This window comes from Meleagris gallopavo, chromosome 6 (assembly GCF_905368555.1).
Source record: "Meleagris gallopavo chromosome 6, MGAL_WU_HG_1.1, whole genome shotgun sequence".
In the NCBI taxonomy this organism is placed as follows: domain Eukaryota; kingdom Metazoa; phylum Chordata; class Aves; order Galliformes; family Phasianidae; genus Meleagris; species Meleagris gallopavo.
Window position 1 is genome coordinate 15891910 of NC_139409.1, and position 23295 is coordinate 15915204.

Sequence of the window (23295 nt, forward strand, 5' to 3'; positions counted from 1 at the left end):
AACCTGTATTTGTCCTGCAGCAGTCATTGTCAGTTGAGCATCTTACTTGGCTTTATTGTGGAGATGTACTTCAAATTAATACTTAAACTGTGATTTCAGTGAAGCAATTTCATGTTTTCTGGAGCCTAAGATAAGAAAGTGCCTGGGTAAAACAGACAAGAGAACAAGGTGTCCAGGCAGTTGCATCAGACTATTGCAGTAATTTCTGCATAGTTGCAGATTGCCATGCCATGGATTGTCTTTTCACATTACTACAGCAAATACAGTTGTCACTGGTAAGTTGTAGGGACATAATAGCGAGCAACATTTCTCTTTCCAAGTGCTTCTCCTAGGCTGTGATTATAATCTGAGTTTACTGATTTTTCTCAACTCATTGAAGACTCTTGTCAGTGTGCTGCAGGTCTTTTTGTAAGCCTGTTGCTTCGCTCTTCTCCCGATACCAAATACTGTGGACTGTTTTTTTTTTTTATTTTTGTACTTTAATATAATAAAATTTTATATTATTATAATGTTTTCTGTCATTGCAGCTTCAGCCTCTGAAACAGATGGTTTCTTTAGGGCTTGCTCTCTACCTTGTTGACTTTCAGTCTCTTTTCAGCTCTCATCTGAAAACCGTTTCTACCATGTCTATTTCTTGTAATTAATCTCTCTATTATTTAATTGCGTATTTTACTGCATTGCAGTTTAAATTATGCAGCTATTTTTCATGATGCCTTTCAGACAGCTTCCAGTGGCATGGGTTTGAATAGCAGCTCATCACATAAAACTGCAGCTACTGAAGGCATTTGTATACATTTCTCTTTCAGATTATCCTTAATGGCCCGGAGTTGGGATTAAGGCCTTGACTGTGAAGTGGTTTGTAACCACCTGGGAATGAGGGGATGGGCAGGGGACAGAGAAACAGAAGGCAGTTCAGGAGATGCTGTGTGCACAAAGATTTACGTGTTTCTGTCTACTAGTAAACCTTTTAGGAGATCTCTTGAATACTTGCTGCCAAGTCTTTCATTGATAAGAAATATTTCTTGTTTAGGAAGCTGATCCTCTTGTTGTGAGACCAAAGGGTGGAAAAGGGTTGATAAAACCTTTGTTTGGGGGGCTTTGGATCTCTTAACAGTGAGGGGAAGGTGGTCATATCAGGAGAGATGGCGTTCAGTTAATGTACGCCAGTGGATATGTACTGACATAGCAGAGTTGGACCTAATCCTGAAGAGTTTTTATAAAAATGATTACAGCCTCCAGGGTTCCCCTGTGAGTCCTTGTGGCGGGTGGCTTGGACAATGCTTCAACCAAGGTCCAGGGAGCACCAGACTAACAAATAGACAGATGATGGATTAATGCGCTTATGTTGGCAAGACCCTTGGAGACCTGGCTGGAAACTGTTCGACTTTTGATTTGCTGGCTGAATTACAGGACTTCTGAATCTCTGGGAGGAGCTATTGTTTCTGTGATGCAAACTCCTGGCATTAGCTGTATAAGGTAAAATGTGTCTGCTTTAGAAGCGCTTGGCTCTGAAAGGGCTCTCTTCAACTACCGTGGGTGTGTTTCCTGCTGCAGCATACAGTATGTTCTCTCAGCACCAAAATGATCTGGTTGCTGCAGTAATCCTAAGACTTGTTGGGAGCAATGCAAGTACATGCTGTCTTAAATGGCAGCAGATTCCTTCTATCTAATTTCTGAGGTGCCTTTAGCTTTGTGTGCTGGAAAAAATTGTTCTTGCCGTGGAAGTAATTGAAGCTACAAAGTAATTCTTAATTTGTAAGAAGCCTTGTATTGCTTGAATGGTGAGCTGTGTCATTTCTAGACGTGTATTTCATTCCTCTTTGGCAATCTATCCTTTAAACTGATGGAGAAGAATAACGATCAATTGAAAGCTTTCTAGCACACATTTCCTCTTTGGAAACCTGTGCATGAACAAGAACTGTAAAATGAGCTCCTGTCTATGCATATTGACTATTCAGAGTCTGAGGGAGGTATTTGTTGTAATTGTGAGAGGGTTGAAAACTAGGGATGGTGGCCAAGCACATGTGTACGTGGTATTTAAGGGTTGGTCAAAGTAAACTGCCACTGCTTCTCAGAGAGAAGTTGCTGGTTTTGGTGTTGAATATGGAAGTAGGGGGGAGTGGGGTGATTTGAGCATGTTGTAGAAAAGGCTTTAAGAGTTGATAAAGAACAATCAATGTTGAACACTAAATATCAAATATAGGAATGATCTGAAGGGCTGTTGAACAGTGAGTTGAGGGTCATGAGCAGCTCTGCAAGTTTCTGGGAGGAGTAAAAGCAGAGAGGAATTGAGATGTGTATGTAATCCCACTGTTGTGTGCCCATTTTCAGTCACTCCGCCTTGTGAGTATGGTAGAACAACAGTAAAAGGAAATACTGTTACTAATTGCTTGCTGTCAACCTCGGACAGCTAGAGGGGTAGCTTTACTTTTTTTTCCCCCCAGATTGCAGTAAAGGGTTACTGCAGCACCGGTGGGGGTGGGAGAGTATGAGCTGAAGTAGGTACTTAGAGGCTGTATAACATCCTGCTAGGCCTGGGGGAAATGAGTGCAGGGAAGGCTGTGAGTCATGCTTGTCAGTCTCATAAAGCAGGAGGCTTTTTAAAATTGGCCTTGGAGGGGAAGAGGTGTTTAATGGAGCAGTTATGAAGGAGTTATGCAAATAGAGAACATAAATAATGAGCAAAAGATACTCAGTTCTTTGCCTTCTCAGAAAATGAATAAATGCCAACCAATCACTGCAGAAGTTGAGTAAAATGCATTGAGTATAACGAGTACAAAATTCCAGCCATCCCCTCTGACAAGAAAATTCTCCTTTTCTGATTAGGAAAACAAATTTTTGTAGCCATTGAACAGAAAAGTGTTTTTCAATTTCCTTTTAAAAAGTGACAAATTTAGAAACTGAAAGTCAGCTTTTCTTATAACACCTGGTTGGGAATAGAGGTAGTACAAAGATTAGCTTTGCTGTAGATGCTAGCTTAGCTTTGTTTTGGATGTATCTTCAGTGTTTAGGCCTGTATACTTACAAGCCTTTCCTCTTCCATGCTCTTATATATGCAGGATTTCATTTGCTTGTAAATAATGAAATTCTTTGGTAAAATTGAAAGCACGTAACTCTTTTTGCTATTGATGCAGCCACTGCTTTTTTTTTTTTTTTCCCCACATTTCCAAGTTTCGAACAGGATCATGAAATTGGAATATCCTAAGTTGGAAGGGACCCACAAGGGTCACTGAGTCCAACTCCCATCACCACACAGGGCTACCCAAATTCCAAACACACTCTGTGGGAGTGATGTCCAAACACTCCTTGAACTCTGGCACTTAGGGCCGTGCCCACAGCCCTATGCAGCCCGTTCCATGCCCACTGCCCTCTGGAGCAGAACCATTCCCTGACCCCCAGCTGCCCCTCCCCTGACACAGCTCCATGCCGTTCCCTCTGCTCCCTTTGAGGAGCTGCAGCTGCCATCAGGCCTCCCCTCAGCTCCTCTGCTCTGGGCTGAGCAAACCCAGGCACCTCAGCTGCTCCTCACACATCTTGTTTTCCAGACCTTTCACAATCTTTGTAGCCTTTTGATCTTCAAGCTGACCTGGGATGTAGCTTACCTCTGGAAGCATCTGTTAAAAAGCGAAGTCAGCCCCGGAATGCAAATATTCACAAAAAGAACACAAAAAAGAATGCTGGAGGACAGTGGCAACTTACCTGTGGCACAGAATGAGGATTGTAAGGTAGCTCAGCACATCAGACTTTGATAGACTGTCCTACTCTGTAGCATTGCTGGACTCAACAAGCACCCCTAATCCATGTGTGAAGAACAGGTCTGAGTTTATACTCAGGATTGTTCTGCCTTTTCTCCAGGCATCCTGTAAATGTTTTCCTTCAGACACATTGCCAGCACAATTCCCCCTGCCATACATACATACATATATGTGTGTGTGTGTGTATAACCCCTTAATTTGTTATTTTATATATGTATGTTTCCTACCGAAAACTTGCTTTCTGTCTTCTGTTGGTTTCTCTAAGTTTTGCGTGTTGCTGTGTTTGGGGATGGCTGTATTTGTTTTTGCTACTTACTGGCCTATTCACTTCTTTCTTTGCAAAGAAGAAGTGGTATATTACTTACCGTCCATTCCTCTCTCTCTCTTTGCTCTTCTCTGTTTTCTTGAACCATCTGTTGTGTTTTTTTTTTGTTTTTTTTTTTTTTTTTTGTTTTTGATGAGCTGAATTCCTACTTGCTGCAATTGAAAAACTCAGTGCTGAAATGAACTGAAGTATGTAAGGTTTCTGAATGCTGTTGCTAACCTTAGGCTTGAATTTTAATGTTATAAGAAGTAATTCTTTAAAGAGAGGCTGGATGTAATGTGCTTACAAGTATTGTCAGATGAAAAGCATACAGTTAGGCCCAGGCTGCACGAAAGCCTACACAATATTAGTAATTATTTGTTGTTTTTCTCTGCTTACATGCAAGTTCTTGTTTGAAAATAAAACAAAAGTTAAAAAATTCATTCTGATTGCTGTTTGTTACTTTATTAGCATGAGATCACTGTTGAGCTTACAGTAAATTGGAGAATAGTTGTTAGTGATTAGGGTCTTTTTTCTTCTTTTCCTGAATCTCCAAAATGTATCGAGCCTCTTGGTTTTAGGCCTGCTCCTAAATATCTCTTCAAGAAAAGAGAAGCAGTCTCTTGGGAAGTGAAGGTAGGTGTTGGAATATATAAAGACATCTGTAGGCTACAAAACAGAGTGAATCTTGATCATGGGTAGAGATACAAATGTTTTCTATTTTTTTTTCAGACTGAAGAAGACTTAAATGGGCATGGAATACTACGAAGTATTCAAAGAGAATTTCACCCTGTAATGGTCATTGCTTTCTTGTTTTAAAAATATTGTGATGGTTGGGAACTGCTTTAACGGCAGCTGCCCATGTTTTAGTTATGGAGGCTGTGTTAACAGTGACTCTTCAGCATACCAGTTCTCCCTGAATTAAAGGAACTTTTGCAGTCACTATTTGAAGGTCTGACTACTCCTTAGTTCTATGTTTCAATGTGCTGAAGTTCTTCCTGGAGCTGATCAGGGCAGAGTGTAGCTGAGAGCCTGCTTGGTTTTGCTGCCTGTTCTGCAGATGCCAGTGTTTGGTTTGTAGCTCTCTTTCAGACACCACTTGGGACTGCCCTGTTGTATGGGTTCAGATTGTTGTTGACATAGTCTGTGATGTCTGAAAACTGAGTGAGGTGATGCTGTCATTTGATTCTTTGTGCTAAATCTTGTCGTCCTAACCTTGCTTGCTCAATGCTGTCTGGTTTGCTTCCAGGCCTGCCTGGAACGGCGGTCTAGAGAGTGAGTGCATGACTTAAATCCGCCCAGCTCAGATTGTTCATTGCATTCAGGTTCTGTGTTGCTTCCACTGTTACTACAAGCATGATGTTAATGTAACTAATAAATACTGAAATGTTTCCCTCCTATTCCTACCAAAAAAAAAAAAAAAAAAAACTGCATCTGGAATATCTGCAGTTTCCTCTGGGTTTCTGGATTGCTGGTGAGCCTGTCCTTGTTAGATGAGCTAAAGCTTGTGGGAGGATGCTGGCACTTAAGCAAAGTAAACAGCCATTTTAATTTCAAGCCCTTACAACCAGAAAACAGAAGATTGATATTTGAGAGACAGTCTATAAGGAAACAAATATTATCTGTTGCCTAGCGTACTGGAATAATCATTCGCTCCCATAGTCTTGGGTAACTTCCTTAGCCTTAAAGAGGAAAGATCTCTTTGGAAGCACCGTGGACTTTTCTTCTAGGCCTCTGGTGGCATTAGATGGTTGGAGCTGTGGTTCATGGATGTCTCTATCAGGGCCTGCTTGGTTAGCTCCAAGGGGATTAGCGTGTGCAGTGATGTGATGTCATAAGGCAAGTCATAGGCATTGCAAGGAAGTTGGGAGCATAATCTTGGAGCAACTGTAAGCACTAATGCTGTGTAGTGCTTTACAGGAATGGAAGATGTGGTTTCTGCCCTGGAGCTTGTGTGGTCTGTATCATGTAAAACAAGATAAAACCCAGTAGACTAAATTTGTTAAGTTTGCTGCATATGCAATCTTGAAGCCTTATTGAGTGCTCAAGGGTTGTGTGAAAATGACACGTGGGCACATTTAACTTCTGTCGCTTTGGTTCACTGTTGCATGCTGATTTTGTTGTATACACAGACGCTAACAACTGAAACATTACAATATGCTTTGCCAACACGTATGTTTACTATGACATCCCTATTGGATTTGGCAGAAGAACTGAAAACTAAGCTTTAAACATTATAGAGATTTTTCTTTTTTCTTTTTTAAATAAGAGGAATAGTTTAGTCCACAGCCGATACGAACAGTATTTCTCCATTGGGCAGAGAACGCTGCTAACAGAGCAGCTGGCACATGTCTTCCCAGGCTCCATCTGTCAGAGTCGGCATGGCTTTGTAAATCGCTCTCCCATTGGATAGTTTAGTTTCGTGCTATCATGTTCACAGCCTGGATTAAAATGGAATTTCTAAGTTGATTTTTTTTTTAATTATTTACTGTAAAATAGTGGATTTTTTTTTTTAGTTTGTTTTCTTTTTATAAGCTATTTTTGCCCTTGTTTACAGAGCTATTGAAGTCTGTGACAGAGTATTGTGAATGCCACATCTTGTGGTATTGTCTTTTTTGTTTTTTAGAGTAAAATCACAGATGACAGTAAGGCAGTTATTGGAAGCTTAATCACAAAGACCCCATTCTGTGCTTAGTACTCAGGTCAGAATGGACTGGAACCTGCTAACATGTCTGTGTGCCTGAGAGAAGTAAATAGTGGTTTTTTTTAATGTTGGTGTACGTATTGCAATCATCACATGTTTTTGTTACCAAGACTCAAAAGTTTGGACTGCTGTGGTGTATACGTGTGTATGTGTAATGTATATGTACTCCTCAGACTCTCCTTTGGAAAGAATGTCTCTCCTTAATGAAAAAATCGTTCTCTCTGTCTTCCACAAAATGATAATGATTGGAAAATTGAGTCTCTTCTTTTTACAGTTAATCAAGTGAATGAAGAGCAACTTTCAACTGAAAGAAGATCTGCAAGGACTAAGGCAGATTGGCTAAATTGGTTTCGGTCCATAGAAATGCTAATTTGCTATCAAGACTATTCAGGACAGGTCAGGGGAATATTATTGATGGAAATGAAGGATTTGTTTCTAGCTGATTGTCCAGCATACATAGGATTTGGGGGAAGGGCCTGACTGAAGCAGAGCTTGTGAGCAATAGACAGTGATTGGTATGCAGTTCTGTGTGTTTGTCACACTGCTTTAATTTGGTATGTGTCTTTTTCTATAGCTGACTAATTGATGATTTTTGACAAAATAGTATTTCTAAAAAGAACAGACTGAAATCCTGCTTGTGTATTTGTAGCTGGTGGGGTAATCATCTCATTCAAGGTTGGTGCCTTGAGTGAATGCTAGCTTTGTTGTGCAAGGTGTTTACCTGAGGAGGAGAGATTCAAGTTCTACCAGTTCCTCTGCATTTGGGATAGCTGAGTTACTGCATCTTATCCTGGAGAAACTTAGTCTAAGTACTGTATAATACCACTGGGGCTTTTTTTGTTTTTGTTGGTGCTGGAGGTAAGTTGAGAGGATTTGAATTGTAGTTGTTACTCTGACTGTCTTTATGGAGGGTTTCTTCCTCAGTAGTTAGGAATAAGAATTTTGTACTGCGTGGACTTGAAAGCATTTCATCATCCCAGTTTTAATTTGGGGGTTACTGTAGTGTGAGGCATCTTAGGTTTAAGAACAGTTCTGAATGGTTAAGCATACTTCTGTGCCTTCACGCTCCTGAAACAGCCGGTTATTTCAGTGGCTGAGAGCTCCCATACTCCTGCTTGATGCTGCTCCACACTGTCCAGGGGGACGTGTGCTGCACAGTCTGTTTCTTTCTTGCTTTCACTGTCAGTGCAAGGAATGACTGCCAGTCCCCTGGAGAGGCCTTAGATGGGACATGGACATGGTCAGTGGCTGCAGTGTGTTGCTATTAATAGCTCACAAGCATTGGGTTCTAAAATCCTGAGTTTTCAATACCTCACAGAAATTCAGAAATGGTAGTGAAGTACAACAAAATCACAAGTTATGACAAGTGACTTAAATAAAGTGCTTGAATATTTTTCTACTGCTTGTATTATATTAACAGTTTCAATGTAAACTAGTACTGCTGTTTGCATTGTGGGTTGTTAATTGAGATTCACCTGTGCTCTGGAACGTGTGGTTTTGCCTTTAGTTCCCCTTTGTGTGGAGATCAGGCTTGCTGTGTTGTTTTCAGACTGTGCTCATACTGAGCCCTAACCTGCTCCCTGTCTTCACGTAAATGGGTTCATTTTAAATTTCCCACAGTTGTTTACTGATGGTAGCAATGATATAAAGAGCGAAGTAGGTGGTTCCAGTCAGAGGAATACTGAAGATGGCTGCTTTGGGGATGATTCTGTTGAAGACAAACAGCAGATGAAGTGTGGTGGTGACCCTCTGAAGTCTTAACTGTGGTGCTGTGGGATGTCTTGTGCCAATATGTTGAGCAAAGCTTAAATTTCTGAACCAAGTCTCCTGATGACTTGCTTCATTTTCTGATGAAGAACAGTCTAACTTTTAGGCAGGCAAACACCGGGCCTAGTTGTACTAAGATTTGTGGATGCTGAGAAATAGTGTGTTGTCCACTTGAAGTAATCTCAGTCTACTGTATTGGAGAGAGAATTCCTTCGATGAGATTGCTGCATGGCATGAGCATGGTAAGCCTGTTCTAGGAGGCACTTGACACACCCAGTTCCTACTGTGTTCCTTCTCTGGACAATATATGTCAGGAGTTTAAGCAACTCTCATTTGTAAATCTTAAAGCCCTAGTCTCTGCTGCTGCTCTGGAATGATGTATATCCCTTAAGGCTGTACCTGTGATGAGAGAAACCCTGAATGCTCCCTGGTGAGTACCTGCTAGTAATAACCACAGTGAGTTCAGATATCCTTGGATGGCTTCCAGGTAAGTAGTCGGTTACTGAAAGTTCTTTGGAGTATTTAAACTTGTTGCATCTGCAGCTGTGACTTACCTATTAGACTTTCTTCTCTCACTGATGTAGTTAGCTGTCAGTAACAACCTGAAAAGTCCACCACGATGCAGCCTGTTAGAATGGTTTGTAAACAACCACCCAGAGCTATGGGGAAAAGGGAACCTGTATTTGTGGACCACATCCTTATTTCAGTAGGTAGCACCTCAGTTATTTACAGTGACCTTTGAATTAACAGTTCATAATAATCAATTTAAATTAGGCTTCTGGCTCAGAGTAGATAAACATTATCTAGTGCTCGTGGCATATAGAAACCTTTGAGACACATTACTGCAGCTTGAATGCAGAATATTTGCTCTAAGCTGAACGTATGTTGTGAATGGTTTAGAAATGTGCAGACCTTTTGCCAATAGCAGTCAGAAGTTTGGGGGAAAAAAAAAAAAGCCCTTAAGGCTGTTGTTCAGCTTTGGGTTACTAAAGGCTTTATCAGATCAGTAAAGTGGCAACATCAAGTTCATAGATGCTTTTGAAAGATCTGTTTAATGTTACAAGCTCTTGTTTTAGATAGGCTTATAAATAATGCTGTCTTCTGGGTGGGGAAGAGGGGGGCACTTCTCAGAAATATTTGGGGAGGTTAAGTACTGATAACAAGTAGTCTCTAAGTCAGCAACCGGATACGTGTTGTTACCGCTCTGTAAGCATGTTTCTAAAATTCTGCAAAAATGGCATGCTGTAGGTTATAGCTAACTTAAGCTAAAAGTTTTGGCTTTGTCAAGATCAAAACTCAGAGCTAAGGTGGTAAGACCTTTGTGAAAGAAATCAGAATTTTGGAACCAATCTTACTATCTCATAGCATTAGGAGGAAGTCTGCACTCTGTAAACTTGAAAGATAGATAAATGACAGCATGAACAAAAGAATGTAAATGGGTGTATTGATGATCACTGAATGATGCAGTTTTATTCTTTGAGTGCTGATATGTGATAGAGACTGCTAAATCTTCGTGGCAACTGATTATTGTAATCCTAATTTTCTCTTTAATCGGTTAATGAAAGGTGGTAGATGCTTCTTAAATGAAGACAGCCAAGATGCAGAACTGAACAATTATTCCATGCTTGCTTTGAAGCAAAAGTAAATGTACTGCAGCACTGAATTCATTAAAGGCATCCTAAGCAGTAACAGCGAAGGTATATAAAAGTGACTGCAGATTTGTTCCTCTAGCTTGGTTGCAGAGAGTGATTGGGCCCTTGAACAGAATGCCAACATCTGAAGGGTGTCAGGTGCTGAATAATTAACAGCTCTGTTTAGCTTAGTGATTATTGGGCAGCTTTAGGGCAGTGCTATATTAGTAGTTTATCATGGGTGATTTTTTTTTTAATAATTGAGGTTGCACATAGTCCAGCCATTCGAGATGAAAAATGTGGAACAACATATGCTGCATGCTCAGGAGGCGAACTAATTCATTCCTAGCAGGCTTGTTGCAGTGTGTGACCCAGTGAGCTGCTTTCTGACCTTTGTCAAATGGAGCCTGGTCATTGCTTTCTTGCAGGGAATTTCAAGCACAGAAAGTAGGATGGAAGTAGGGAAAAGGGAAGCAGGCTGGAAAAAAGGTAATAAGCGTATGGACCTGCATGCAAATGCCTGCCTTCTGAAGATGCTTTGCAGTGTGAACTGATGTGATTTTGGAGGAAGCTGGTATATGTAGCTGCGTGCTGTATGAACTAGAAAATGGTGGGAATTAGCGAGTGAGAAAGCAGGGAGGGCAGATGGCTTGTCCGCTGCACAGACACTGTTCTGCGGATGTGCTTATGTGTGGGTGGTGTTTTGGAGGGGGTGTGGGAAATTGGCAATGCTGCAACTGGTTGCTGAGTGATGGACAAATTCCTCATTGTCTGGCCTTGGAGTGGTGCTGAACTGAGAAAGCAGTAGGTAAGATTTTGCTCTTCTATTATGGCAATTGCTGGGGTGTAAAGTCAGTTTTGATCACAGTAATGTAGTTGTTTTTAGGAAGCATTGCTATACAGGTTTGGACTTGAGAAATGTATGTGATACGTGGTGTGAATACTATGCTATTTTATCATCTCTGTCCCCTTGGGTTTTAGGAAAAGCAATTTCAAACTGCAGTTTTGCCATTCTGACAGAACTGTTAAGGATGAGCTGGAAATACAGGTTGCTTTTTAAGAGGGAAACTTCAAAAGCTGTGATCGTTTTGATTGAAATAATATTCAGTTTGTTACTAAATAGCACTCAAACTTCCTTTCACATTGAGAACTACTGGGGAAGTAACAGTATCTTCAAAGTTATTAATACAAAACCATGAAGTAATTCTGAACTGTTGGAAAAACAAATGAGTTGATAGCATATTGTCATCTCCAAATTTGAATAGTTAACTGATGCTCATGTGTTGTACTAAAGTATCTAAAGGCATGTGAACATGTTTTATGATCTGTACCATTTCTAGTTTTTGCTTGGAAATGAAAATAGCAGTTCAATAATGCTAGGAATTCCTGCTTCCTCCTGCTGCTGCTCTTGGCTTTTCCCTCTCCACTCTTCATTTCCCATGCTGTGAAGCTTCTAGCTTATATCTTGTGGATATCAGCAGTTCTAATTAAACAATGCTGAAGACTATAGGTCAAACTAGTTCTAATTTAAGCTGTTATTTAAACTACTGAGCTAAGTTGTCTGAATTATCTATAAAGCTTGAAATATCTCTGATCTAGTAGGACATGAAATACATTGTGTCACAACTGCTCATCTAATCCTGCTGCCAAACTGCTCATTTGGGCAAATAACCAGAATTTTAGGTGTTTAGGCAATTGAGGACAAGGCATTTGCTCAAAACAAGAGATTTGTTGTTGTTGAAGCTTTCTCACTTGACAACAGTAACAGTGCTGTAGCTTTGTAATCAGTTGGTGTTCAGTTTAACAGTGTTTAGTTAAATCTTTAATAAAATACCGTGAGTAAAAATTTCATATCCACTCAAACATAGATCTAAAGGTGGAATTATGCTGACTGGTTCTCACTGGCTGTGTCTAGTTCAGTAGAAATTCTATTTCATCTGTCCCTGAGGCTGCAAGCTGCACTTCCACTGTTGCTGAAGGTGGTAGAAGTTCAGTATGGAAAACCTTGTTTTCTGTGGGTGCCAACTCAACAGTGCAGGTTGTGATTTTTTTTATTTTTATTTTTATTTATTTACTTATTTTTTTAGATCATTGCTAGTAATGATTTGAAGCTTCAAATGCCTCTTTGGAGAATCACTGTGCTTTGGGAAGCTTGCTTCTTGAGCTATAGTAGTTAACAGATACTTCACTGTGAAGGCTTATTTGCAGAAGAAGTGACTTGCTAAAAAAAATTTTCTGATATCTAGAAACATCCTTATTCTTTTAAGGTGAAAGGTAGCTTTGTTTGCGTTAAGAAATATTAACCCTTTTTTCTCTTTTTTGCAGTAGCATGTTCTTAGTCCATGCAGTAGCTGTTTTACCCATTGGCGACAGATTGCGTTAAACTGCTTCCTGTTGTTGAAAGTGTCTGTGAATCTATTTGAAGGATGGCATTGACTAGAAGTGTTCTATTACATGTCAGAACGCTGTTGGGAACATTGATCATGGATTGAAACAAATCTCCTGGTTTGTGGGAGTGGGGTAGGAATTCATCCTTGTTTAGAAAAAAAATTTATATGTATCTCTTTAGGAGATAGCATGGCATAGCTTGTCTTTCAGTATTTGTCGTGCAGTGATATATGATATATATGATCAGTTTACCTTCCAGTTTTTTCCTTAAAGCGAGAGACAAGGATTCCGTATTAGCTCTCTTCATACTTAAGGGGCAGATTTAACACTGGTGGATATTAACCTAAGATACTGAAGAAGTATAAGTGAGATTCAGGAACAAATGGTAAATGCAACTGGACCAACTGTGGTACAAATAAATGAAATGCAGGATGGGTTCTCTGGCTCTTCTGTCAACATGTGACGTGGCTTGGCTGCTGCTGGAACTGATGAATGTGGGGCTCATGGGGTGGAAGAAGGCAAGGAATGTATGAGATGTGCACCTTTTGTGGATAAAGGTGTGGGTTGGAATGGGATCAGAGAGGGGTAGGAAAGAACATGAGGCTGGGTGCTGCTGTGGGACACCTCAGGGGAAGGCAGGAGGAGAAGGAGGCTTAGGCGAGCCTTGTTCTGTGTGAGTGGGACACAGCAAGGATCTACTCCTGAAGGTGAGTGGTACCTGAGCAAACGGGGCCAGCAGCAAGCTGGCAGCCACCAAGGAAGGTTTACTAAGCTTTCACATGAGGAGAGGTAATGTCATAACTGCAGCTCTGTTTTCCCCCTCTCCACTCCTGGGCTGCAGCAGCCTGCACAGCAGGAAGGCCGGCTTTGTGGGCAGCATGTGTGGTGGGGGACACTGAACTGTGGGAAAATATTTTTCTGTATTTAAGTTATTTGGGCTGTGTGATCTCATAAGAGATGGTGAAAACTGTTTCAGTGTTCCTGAGGAATTAGAGGCTTTTCCAGAAATGAGCGATGTGCAGGCAGGCTTTAGAAACCCAGTGCTGACAAATCACATAATGGTTTTTTTTCTGCTGAATGAATTGCTTCTTGGCATGTAATATTAAGGTTAAATAGTTCTCAAATTCTTTATTTCTGCTTTTTTATTGAGAATTTTTGAATGTTGATGCAGACTGAGTACTTTGTCTGACTGCACAGTCAGATCTTCTTGATTACAGATTCTTCTAAATATAGGTTGCGTTTTTTGTTCCCGTCCTTTCCCTCATCTTGCGCCATTTTCCTGGCCTTAAGCAAATATCTTGTTCTTTTGCTTTACAGGCTCCAGATAAAAGGAAAGCATTAGAAGAGACCAAAGCCTACACAACTCAGTCTCTAGCCAGTGTTGCTTATCAGATCAATGCTCTGGCCAACAATGTGCTACAGCTGCTGGACATCCAGGCATCCCAGCTGCGGAGGATGGAGTCCTCCATCAACCATATCTCCCAGGTAATCTTTTTCAATAGAGGTGTTATTTTCCCTCTTGCGTTATTGAGAGATGGGTAATTTATGTTGACTTATTTGACTTTTTCTGTGTTTAATGTGATTGAAAATGGTAAGACTTTCTTCTTTTAATATTTATGAAAGCCACTTTCTAATGATGATTGTGATTGAAATAAAACAGATCCCTTACCAAGAAGTACTGCGACTATATTTGATTTTAAACAGGAGTTAATTAAGTTCCCAGAATCAGAAGCTGCAGTTGAGAGAGGGTTGGAGAGGATTTTGTTTTCAAAGAAATCCAAATGTTTCATAACTGGAACTCAAAGGATCCAACTTAAAATGTTCTTCAGAACAGAATTTAAGACCTTTGTTGGTCAGCCAATATTGTGTTAGTAGTACATATTAGACTAAATTTCTTAAATTTGAAGAAAAGTGCTCCTCTTGGACTCTGCTGTCTCCCTGTAGAGCCCTGATAACCTCTGTTTATTGCTCTTACATGGTAATCATGGTTTTTCCAAAAACTTTAAATGGCAGCTCAATGGTTCCCTGAAAGCTGTCAGCTGGGAGGAGATTCCAGCGCACATTCTTCTTTCTCGTAACAAACCTTTCTGAAACACTTGTTGACTCAATCTGTTAAGACCTATGCAAAGTTAAAAGCTCTATTAAATATTTAGGAAGTAGTTGTCACTGAAACAGTTAAGTAGGAGGAAGTACAATTGGTGTAAATAAATTTCTTGCTCTGTCAAATATTGGGAGGTTTTGTGATACTAGGTTTAAGACTACATATGAAGATGTGACTGCATAAAGGACTGAACCAACAAGCCTCACAAGCACTGCATGTTCTGTTGCATTGAGCACATCTTTTCTTGTGTGTTTTAGAGCTGCAGTGAATGAAACAATTATTGTTAAATTTTCATTGGCTCACTGATAGTGATAGTGAGACTAATAGTGAAAAAGCCAAAATGTTCCGTAGTAGCACAAAAGCTGTTAACCCTCTGTACTATTTGCTGCTTGAACTGAAGGCGCTGTGCTGAAAGCTGTTGAGTCACCTGATACATGAACTGTTTGCTAAAGACTATGAACAATCAGTGCTTTGTAGAGCTTTGAAGCAGTGTTTAGCAAGGTCACTCATAGTTTCTGCTGCTGGTTGGTCTTTCCTGCAATGAATCCTTGCTTATAAATGAACTTTGGGGACTAATTTGTTGGAACTAAACTAGATATGGGTAACATGCATATTGGCTCAGCTGTTTGCTTTCAAGTGTTTTTTTAAGATATGCAGTTGAAACATTTGATCAATCTGCTGTGCAGTTGTTTGATTGACTGGTTCTAAATTCTCTGAAGTTTCCAGAGTGTCGTCTTTTCCCCTTGCTTGTATCAATCACGAATATTTCCATGCCTCTAAAGCATGGGAGGATGAATGCATTTTCAAAACAGAATTCTTTTCCATGGAAGAAGTATTGCCTAGAAACACAGATCTGAGGCACTGCCAGTCAGCTACTCAATTCTGGGTCTTGCAATACAGAGCAAATAGCTATGGGACAAGGTACAATTTGATAAAAAATATTTCTGGTAATGAGAACTGTGGAAGAAAATCCTATGGTTCTTTCTGCAGTCAGTTTGTGTTCCCCTCCCACCTCTGTCACTCAGTCCTGATGTGCCGTTTCAGTTCTCTGTGCATGTTTTCCAGAATGAGTCTAGTCTAAATGACTGGACAACTAATCTTGATTAGTAGCCACTTGATATTTCTCATAGCTACATACCTTCTTCAGTGGAAAAAATACTCAGGAAAAGTTAAATGGAGTGGTGTGTTCTGTTCTTGCAACTGAAACTTAATTGTACAGATGGAAAAATTACTTGCTTTTACTTGGAAAAAATGAATTCAACTTCATTTTATTTTTTACTGAGAACAAACAAGCTTCACATGAAAAAAATCATTCAGGGATGAAGGGACACTGCAGTGAGCAGCTCCAGGAAAGGCTTCTGCTCTGGCTGCTACTTAAAAGCTAGACCAGCTGCATCTTTATTTTCTGCAATTATAGTTGTCTTTCAGCTGTAACCTGTGGGTCTGAGGTGGCCACAGAACTACTTACTACGTCCACAATACAGAGCTGTGCACAAACAGCTCAGCTGTTAAACCCTTGGTGTTGACTTTCAGCTTTTCCAGACTGTTCTGATAAGGCAGAGCAGGGACTTGATTACTGTTGTGGAGAAATTGGCAAACCCTTCTGGTATATGAGAACCTACTCATCCTGTTAGGCAGGATTTTAGGGAAAAGATAGCAAGTCTATATTTCGGACCATTTTGAGCTTCAAGGCTTTACTGAGGGCATTAAGATATGTATATATATCTTCAGACCTCTGTACTACAAGTTTTCTGCTGTAACCACAGTGACATCACATATTTCTGTCAGTTCCTGTTTGAGGTTTTAGTTTGGCTGTTTCTGAAGACAAAAACATACTTAAAAGATTTCAGGAGTTGCTCAGCTGGTTGTGATGTATGATGTGAAGGCAGATCCATGCTTTAGTGTGCCCTCAAGATTCCCTGTGGGACAATGGTAAAATGGCAGTGGAGGCAGGACCTGGGGCCCCCTGTCACTTACCTACCCACAGATGCTAGATTGTAACAGGGCAGTGCTTTGTTTCGGTATAGCTTATTACCTTCAGAAGGTGTTACAAAAAAGCAATTTTCCTTGGTTTGAACAGCAATAGCTTAGTGTTTGCTTTCTTTTAGTGTCTGAAATGTGAGGTATTTGGAATAGGTACTATTTTCTTTCATAGAGAAGATGAATGAAAGCATAGACTGAACAGTGATGGAGTGAAACAGTGGCTGAGGGTCAGCCTGAAGTGGGAGATGGCAGGAAGGACCTTGAGCATCAAGGTGGGACAAGAATGAAGACCTTAGCATTTGGCATATGCTGTTTCTTAGGTGTTGGGCAATTCAGGTGTTGAATAAACCAGTAATTTTTAATGTTGCTGGATGACGAGTTAAACAAGACATCGTGCACTTGTGTTCTGAATGCAGTTTGTGCTTCTTTATGATTACTTTTGTGTATTAAATGAGCTTAAGCAGTAGACTAGAAACTTATGTTTGTTTGTTTCATTCTTGCGTGGATCCCTGAATCCATGAGTTAATATTTTAATAAATGAATCCTGTTGCATCTTCTCTTTGCTCTGAAAATTAATGTCTTTTAGCAGAGGAGTTGAAAATTCAGCTCTTCCTAGCTTAAACAGTTGACAAGGAAAAACTGCCTCTCTAGAAATTTGGGCCTATGGTTTTTTTTCTCTTTTGACTTGCACTGTCTTGCTGGTTCCCCTTCTTCCTCTCGGAAATGAGAGCTAACTTAGGGAAATATACTTTAAGATACATTTTTGCTGGTTCATTTCCATGGACTTGAAGTGAATGAAGATGAGGCAGTTGTCAACCTTCCTCCTCTGACAAGGGACATCTTTGTTTACAGTGCCAAAACTGGAAAATGTAACTGATCAGCACTTGCATTTATGTCTGAGCAGCTGCAGTACTGGATGTAGAAACTGCTCTTTTTTTAAAGAGATGATGTTTTGTACCAGGAGGCACTTGCACCCCTTAAAATGTTAAATTCTCTTCTGCATCTGAAGCTGTTCTCTAATGCAAAGTAAGAGCTGTTACAGAAAAATGTTCTCAAAGTGTACATTTCAATAGGAAAATATACATGCATCTTTTGTCACTGTTAAAAGTTAGAAGCTTTTGAAACTAAGACAATCACTTATTTAGTTTAGGAGAATCTTGCTGTCGCTCCCTCATGTCTAATACAAACATTGCTTGCAAGCAGAAAGCCAAATGCCTTTTGTACAGTATGGCTGTGTGGCTGAAGGCAATGGCAGTCCTTCCGTACACAGCTATTACCTTTTCTCACATTTCTGAACTTTACAGATGGAGACATCTGTCCTCATCTGCAAATAGCTGGCCATTTTCCATTGAGCAGGTAACCAGTGAAGACCAATGTGGATGAGGCTTTGGAGAAAACCTGCTGGAGATCCTCTGAAGTGTGAAGGAGTGAGCTTCTAAGCAGCAGCGAGTTGAGAGCAGGCTGGCTTGTCTTTGGTTCCAGAAAAAAAAAAATATGATAGGTCTTAGCTGCTCAACAGGTCTTCACTGTTTGAAGAGAGTGATATAGTGCACGTGTGGTGGGGACTCTTCATTATTTAGTTTATGAGAAGGAGCTTTTCCTAAGTCTGTGTATGCCTCTCTTGGGTTAATGTGGTACCATGTTCAAGGGTTGTGGCATTCAGTCACAACTCTGTTCATATTTGAAAGCCAGTAGAAAGAGGGTAGAAAATGCAGTGAATCATTTGTTGATGAATGTTGCATGTTGTGCCTGGAAACAAGCAGTTATGTAAATACTCTGGTACTCCTATGGGAGGTACTCACCAGATCCTCTTGGTGACAACTGTGGTTCCAAGGAGCAACTTTTACCATGAAACTATCTCTTTATAAGGAAATGGGTTGCTTAGTGCTCTGGTTTTGCTCTCTAACATGACGAGCATATGGGCTGAATAATGATTGGACTGTTATGTGGGAAGAAAATTAGCCAGATCTAGAACATGGCTGGATGCTGCTAACAAGCAGGGTCAATATTGCATTGTTCAGAATAGTCTCTGGAGACCACTTGGAACATAAATTATGTCCTCGGCAAATCTGGGGATAATTCTAAGTTAGCAAAGTTGGTTTGCATGCTGAATGATAGCACTTCAGTGCAGAGGAACCATGAGAACTGAGCCAGCAAAAATCTCAGGGAAGCCAGTGATGTGCAGGGCCCTGCACCTGGGGATACATTGGTTTGTACAGGCTGGGAGGGCTGAGCGAGTCCTGGAAAGGAGCTGCTGTTCTGGGGATGCTGTGCTGAGAGAGGGAAACAGCAGCATGGGGCTGACTTGGAAAGAGTACAGCTGAAAGGCAGGGACCGTCGTCAGCTCTGCAGTGAGAAGGCTTCATCTGGAATGCTGTGTTCAGACTTGTCATTCTTGCCAGAGAGCTGTAGGGAAACTGGAGAGAGTGCCAACAGTGAACTACTGAGATGGTCAGAGGCGTGAAGCTGCAAGGGGATGCTGAAGGCGTTGTTCAGTCTGACAGAGAGGAAGCTAAGCAGTGACACAATGGTGTAGTCATTACCTACTTGAGTCTGGCTCTGTCACCTCTGTAGTTAGCCTCTCTTGCAGTGGCAGTGCAGAAGGAAGCATGTTCTGACATGGAGTTTTTCATTATGAAAGGTGGTGCACCACAAGTTACTCAGAGGTGCAACCTTCCAATGTTGCACTGCAGTAGCTGGATTGACCTTAAGTCTGACTTGTGTCCTTGCAAGGAACATCAAAAGCAATAGGACCTAAATAGTGATGGGCGCGGGTGAAGATAGCTCAGGGAAAACGTAGGGAAAAAACACCACTCCATGTCTGCAAATCTTGTTAGCTCTGCTTCCATACAAACTTTCCCTTCCACACATCCAAAAGTGCATGAGGAGACCAAGTGTTTTTGTAGGGACCAGAACAGCATCTAATGTATACATTAGAAAGATAACGTCTTATCTCTCGTTCTCTTGGACTGCCTTTTCTTGTCAACAGACAAATATTCCAAGTACGGTGAAGAATCTTGTACCTTCTGTTTAAATTAACCTTGCCTTGGGTGGCATTTCCTCTCCTAATAAAGTGCTGACTATCTCTGTGGCCTTTGCTTCACATACTGTTCTTCCTGTACTCTGTAATATAAGCCAAGGGTCCCAGAAGCTGCTGCAGCTCAGTTGTGCTGTGCTTGCTCTGCTTATCTTTCTGTTTATGAAAATTGTTAAATACAATGTGTAAGGGTTGCCCTGATAGCTGTTCTGTTGAGGAATTCTCCACGGCCATGAATGAATACACACAGGATCTGTAACTCCTGTGCAGCTCAATTGATGAGGTTCTCTTTGTTTTTTAAATAAGATAACTATAATGGAATTTTAAAAATGATTTGCTTTATGAAAGAGCAGCCCTAACTGTCAGCTGTTCTGTGCTGACCGCCACCTCAGCAACTCCCATAGGGCAGCTGCTTTGATGAAGAAGGAATGAAGTCAGAAACTTTTGTTTCCTGTCATTCTTTATTCCCACCTGTTTTTTTGAATGCTGAGTGTGAATGTGTTGCTGGGGAATAGGAGAGCTTGCTAAGTGTAGCGGCTGATCGCTGCAGTGAAATCCTTCCTAGTCTTGTTCCCATTCCACAGTCTGGTAGAAACATATTCTAAAAGGACAATTTCTATTATCTTGTAGACTGCCAGAACTTCTTTTCTGCTGGATGGACATTTTAGCAGTGAGCTTTAGATACCTCATTAAATACTGAATTAAGAGATCTGATGAGCTTCGTATTTTCTGAAATCAAGGCAAAAATCCAGTGGCTGCAGACTTGACCCTGAAAGGCTTTTTCTGATGGTTTTGTGCAACAAACAAGTCAAAGATGTTTGTGCAATCTTTTTTTTTAATGAAAACCTCTTATATCTGGAAGATATATCACATAAATGAAATGTGTCACTAACCTGCTGTAAAGTCACTTATTAGACTTCAAGAATCTATTTCATCTTCAGATGCATCTGATTAGATAGCTGGCCAAAATTAATTTTCCATTGCAAGTCTCTGTAAACAGACAGTCTTTATGAGAATAACTTTTTTTCCCATTGAATTAGGACTTATCTCTGTCAGTGCTTTAGTGGCGTAAGTGCAAAGAAAATGGAAGGGATGCAGTGCTGGGTGCAAGAACATTGTGTAACGCAGCAGCAGGTAACTAACTGCCAAAGCATTAATGGTCACCATATCTGTGCTGTCCAATGCAGCTATCTGGAAAGTTCTTTTTGTTTTTGTAATTACAGCATTACAGTTGAGCTGACTATATTTAGAGAAAGGGAGAGAAAAAAGAAGGTATAAAGGCTCTATTGCAGAACTGGCATCTTAGACATGTTATGTTACTGAAAATACTCTTCCTGATGAGACGTGGGTCCTGTAGTTGGGCTTCTTACGCAGCTCAGACAGGAATTGCTGAGTGCTTTCTGCAGGCTGGTTTTATTTGGGGTATATGAAACTGCTTAGTTAATGTTGATCTGCAAAAAGAAAGCTAGGTAGTGCTTTACATGAGTATTTTATAAGCTGGTGGTAACACTCTGACACCCTTTATAGTGCTTCTGGTTTGACTTTGTTGTTTCATAGCAGCCTGTAGGGAGCCATTCCTGTGTTAGTTGTGCATGTCCAGTAAACCTTTGCATTTTAGTTCATGGGAGGTGTGTGAATGATTAATTAGCTGCTGTTTTGAAGCTGGAACAATTATATTGTTATGCCATAACTTTGAAAAAAAAAAAAAAGAGAAGAATGGGATTCTAGCAAAATGTTCAACTTAACAAACACTTGTCATGTGGCTGCTGTGCCCAAGTGTGTGTGTGTGTCCCTTTCCCAGCACCACTGGGACAGAATAAGCTTGTGCATGGCAGAGCCATGCTGAGTGCAATGTGTTCCTTTCATGTGCGTGAAGAGAAGTGTGTGAGAAGCTGTATGTATTCGTATGTTTTATAGCAAAACAGCTACATGTAAATAGGTTTCCATGCATGTTGTTGTTGTTTTCAGAACTACTTATTCCACTGGAATCCACTTGGATTCTTAACTGATCTGCTGCCAGTGCTGTGACAGAAAGGAGCATGAGCAGGGGGAATAAATTCTGGGTTTGGCTAAATTCTGTGCTGTGGGCAATAGGATTTCGTTGTGGGTGGGTTGTTTTTTTTTTTTTTGAGAAAAGTAGTAATATGTTTTGTACTAATACAGTTTGAGTGACAGATAGTGGATGCAGTGATTTGCCTTTTCAGCCATTTCACTTGGAATGCTGGCTGTGTGTGTAGAACCATAACCACCATGAAAGTATGTCTGCATCTTTGTCAGTCTTGAAAAATAAATTGCTGAAGCTGTCATTTTCCCTTCTAATCTTTGTTTCTGGTTCCAGCAAACTATTACATTAAGGACAATGACTAGTTATATTGTATGGGCAGTGAAGTGTATATAGTACAGAACCATGGGATCACAGAACTTATGTTTTGTTTCCTCTTTGAGAAACAAAAAAAACTAAATGAATGGCATTTTCCTGAATAAACCCTTTTATGATAGTATGGTGGTTCCGTAGCTTTACCTGTTTGTGCCTAAAAGCATTTGTTTCTTCCCCTTGCATGTTGTCTTGGGATGGTTTTTACTTACAGGTATGTGCAGCACAACCCAGAAGAAGAGTCTGAAGAACAACTTGTGATTTCTCCAACTCACTTCTCTGCTCTTTGCTTGCCATGGGAAATAATGTTTTGTCAACCAATTGTAGATTTGATCTTCTCGTGCTATCTGGAATTCCTGTATGTGGCACAAACAGGAATAACGAGGGTGTGAGTAAAAGCTGTGATATCTCTGCACAATGTGAAAACAGGGTAGGAACCTTAGTGGGATCCTTAGAGGAATCTTGATGGAAATTGCAAAACATGTTAGTGCTTCACAAAAGGTCAACTGAGCCATCTTTTGAAAATATAAGAACAATGAAGTGTTGAATAGTGACTGAAGGGAAATTCTCTGCATCTTAGTTTTTTTTTTTTTTTTCTTCAAGTTGAACAAAGTTCAAAACTAGGCTGGATAAGAATATAGGATAAGCCTTCAAGCCACAAATCAACCTTTATCTGACTGGGTAGGGGATAAACGTCATCTTTGGGAAGCTGATCCTTCATTGTCTATTTATAGGATTTCCTTGCATGTGTTGTTAAGATAAGTATTGGGCAAAATGCAGCAGTGTCTGGATGTATTGCAGGACTAAATGAGATGAGTTGTTCCGTAGGCAAAACTTGTCTCCTAAACTAGGCTAAGAAAGGTGTTGCTGAAGTTTTTGAGCAATGTTTGTGTTTTTGCTAAGAGCTGATGGGTAGTATATACTAAATCTATAACACCAAAATCTATAACACCAACTTGTGGATGAGCAAATTGTTAATTCCTCTTCATTTAAAGAATTGCTATCTAAACCTTTATGTTGAATGAAAAGAAAAACTAACATCAGCTGAAGTTGTGCTGTTGACTTGCATGTGTATCTGGCAGGTAAAATATGGCATTTGAGGGCAGATGTCTGGCAGCAATGTTGCATTACTCCAGTGCTACAATTCAGGGCACTGTTGACTAACATAGTGCTGATGAGTGAGTCACTGAAGTAGTTGAGGACAATCTCTCCTTGGGAGGTGCAGCCTGTAAGTCATATGAAGATGACAAA

The 23295-nt window shown here is 40.4% G+C and overlaps 1 protein-coding gene across 10 annotated transcripts in view; it reads left to right on the forward strand.

The window, feature by feature from the left end:
* ABI1 (abl interactor 1) overlaps positions 1-23295 on the forward strand; it is a 77169-nt gene that overhangs the window by 9644 nt on the left and 44230 nt on the right. For all 10 annotated transcript variants that reach the window (XM_085227223.1, XM_085227213.1, XM_085227217.1 and 7 more), the window contains exon 2: positions 13867-14034. In XM_085227223.1, coding sequence (XP_085083349.1) covers positions 13867-14034 — 168 coding nt within the window. The remainder of the gene's footprint in view (positions 1-13866; positions 14035-23295) is intronic.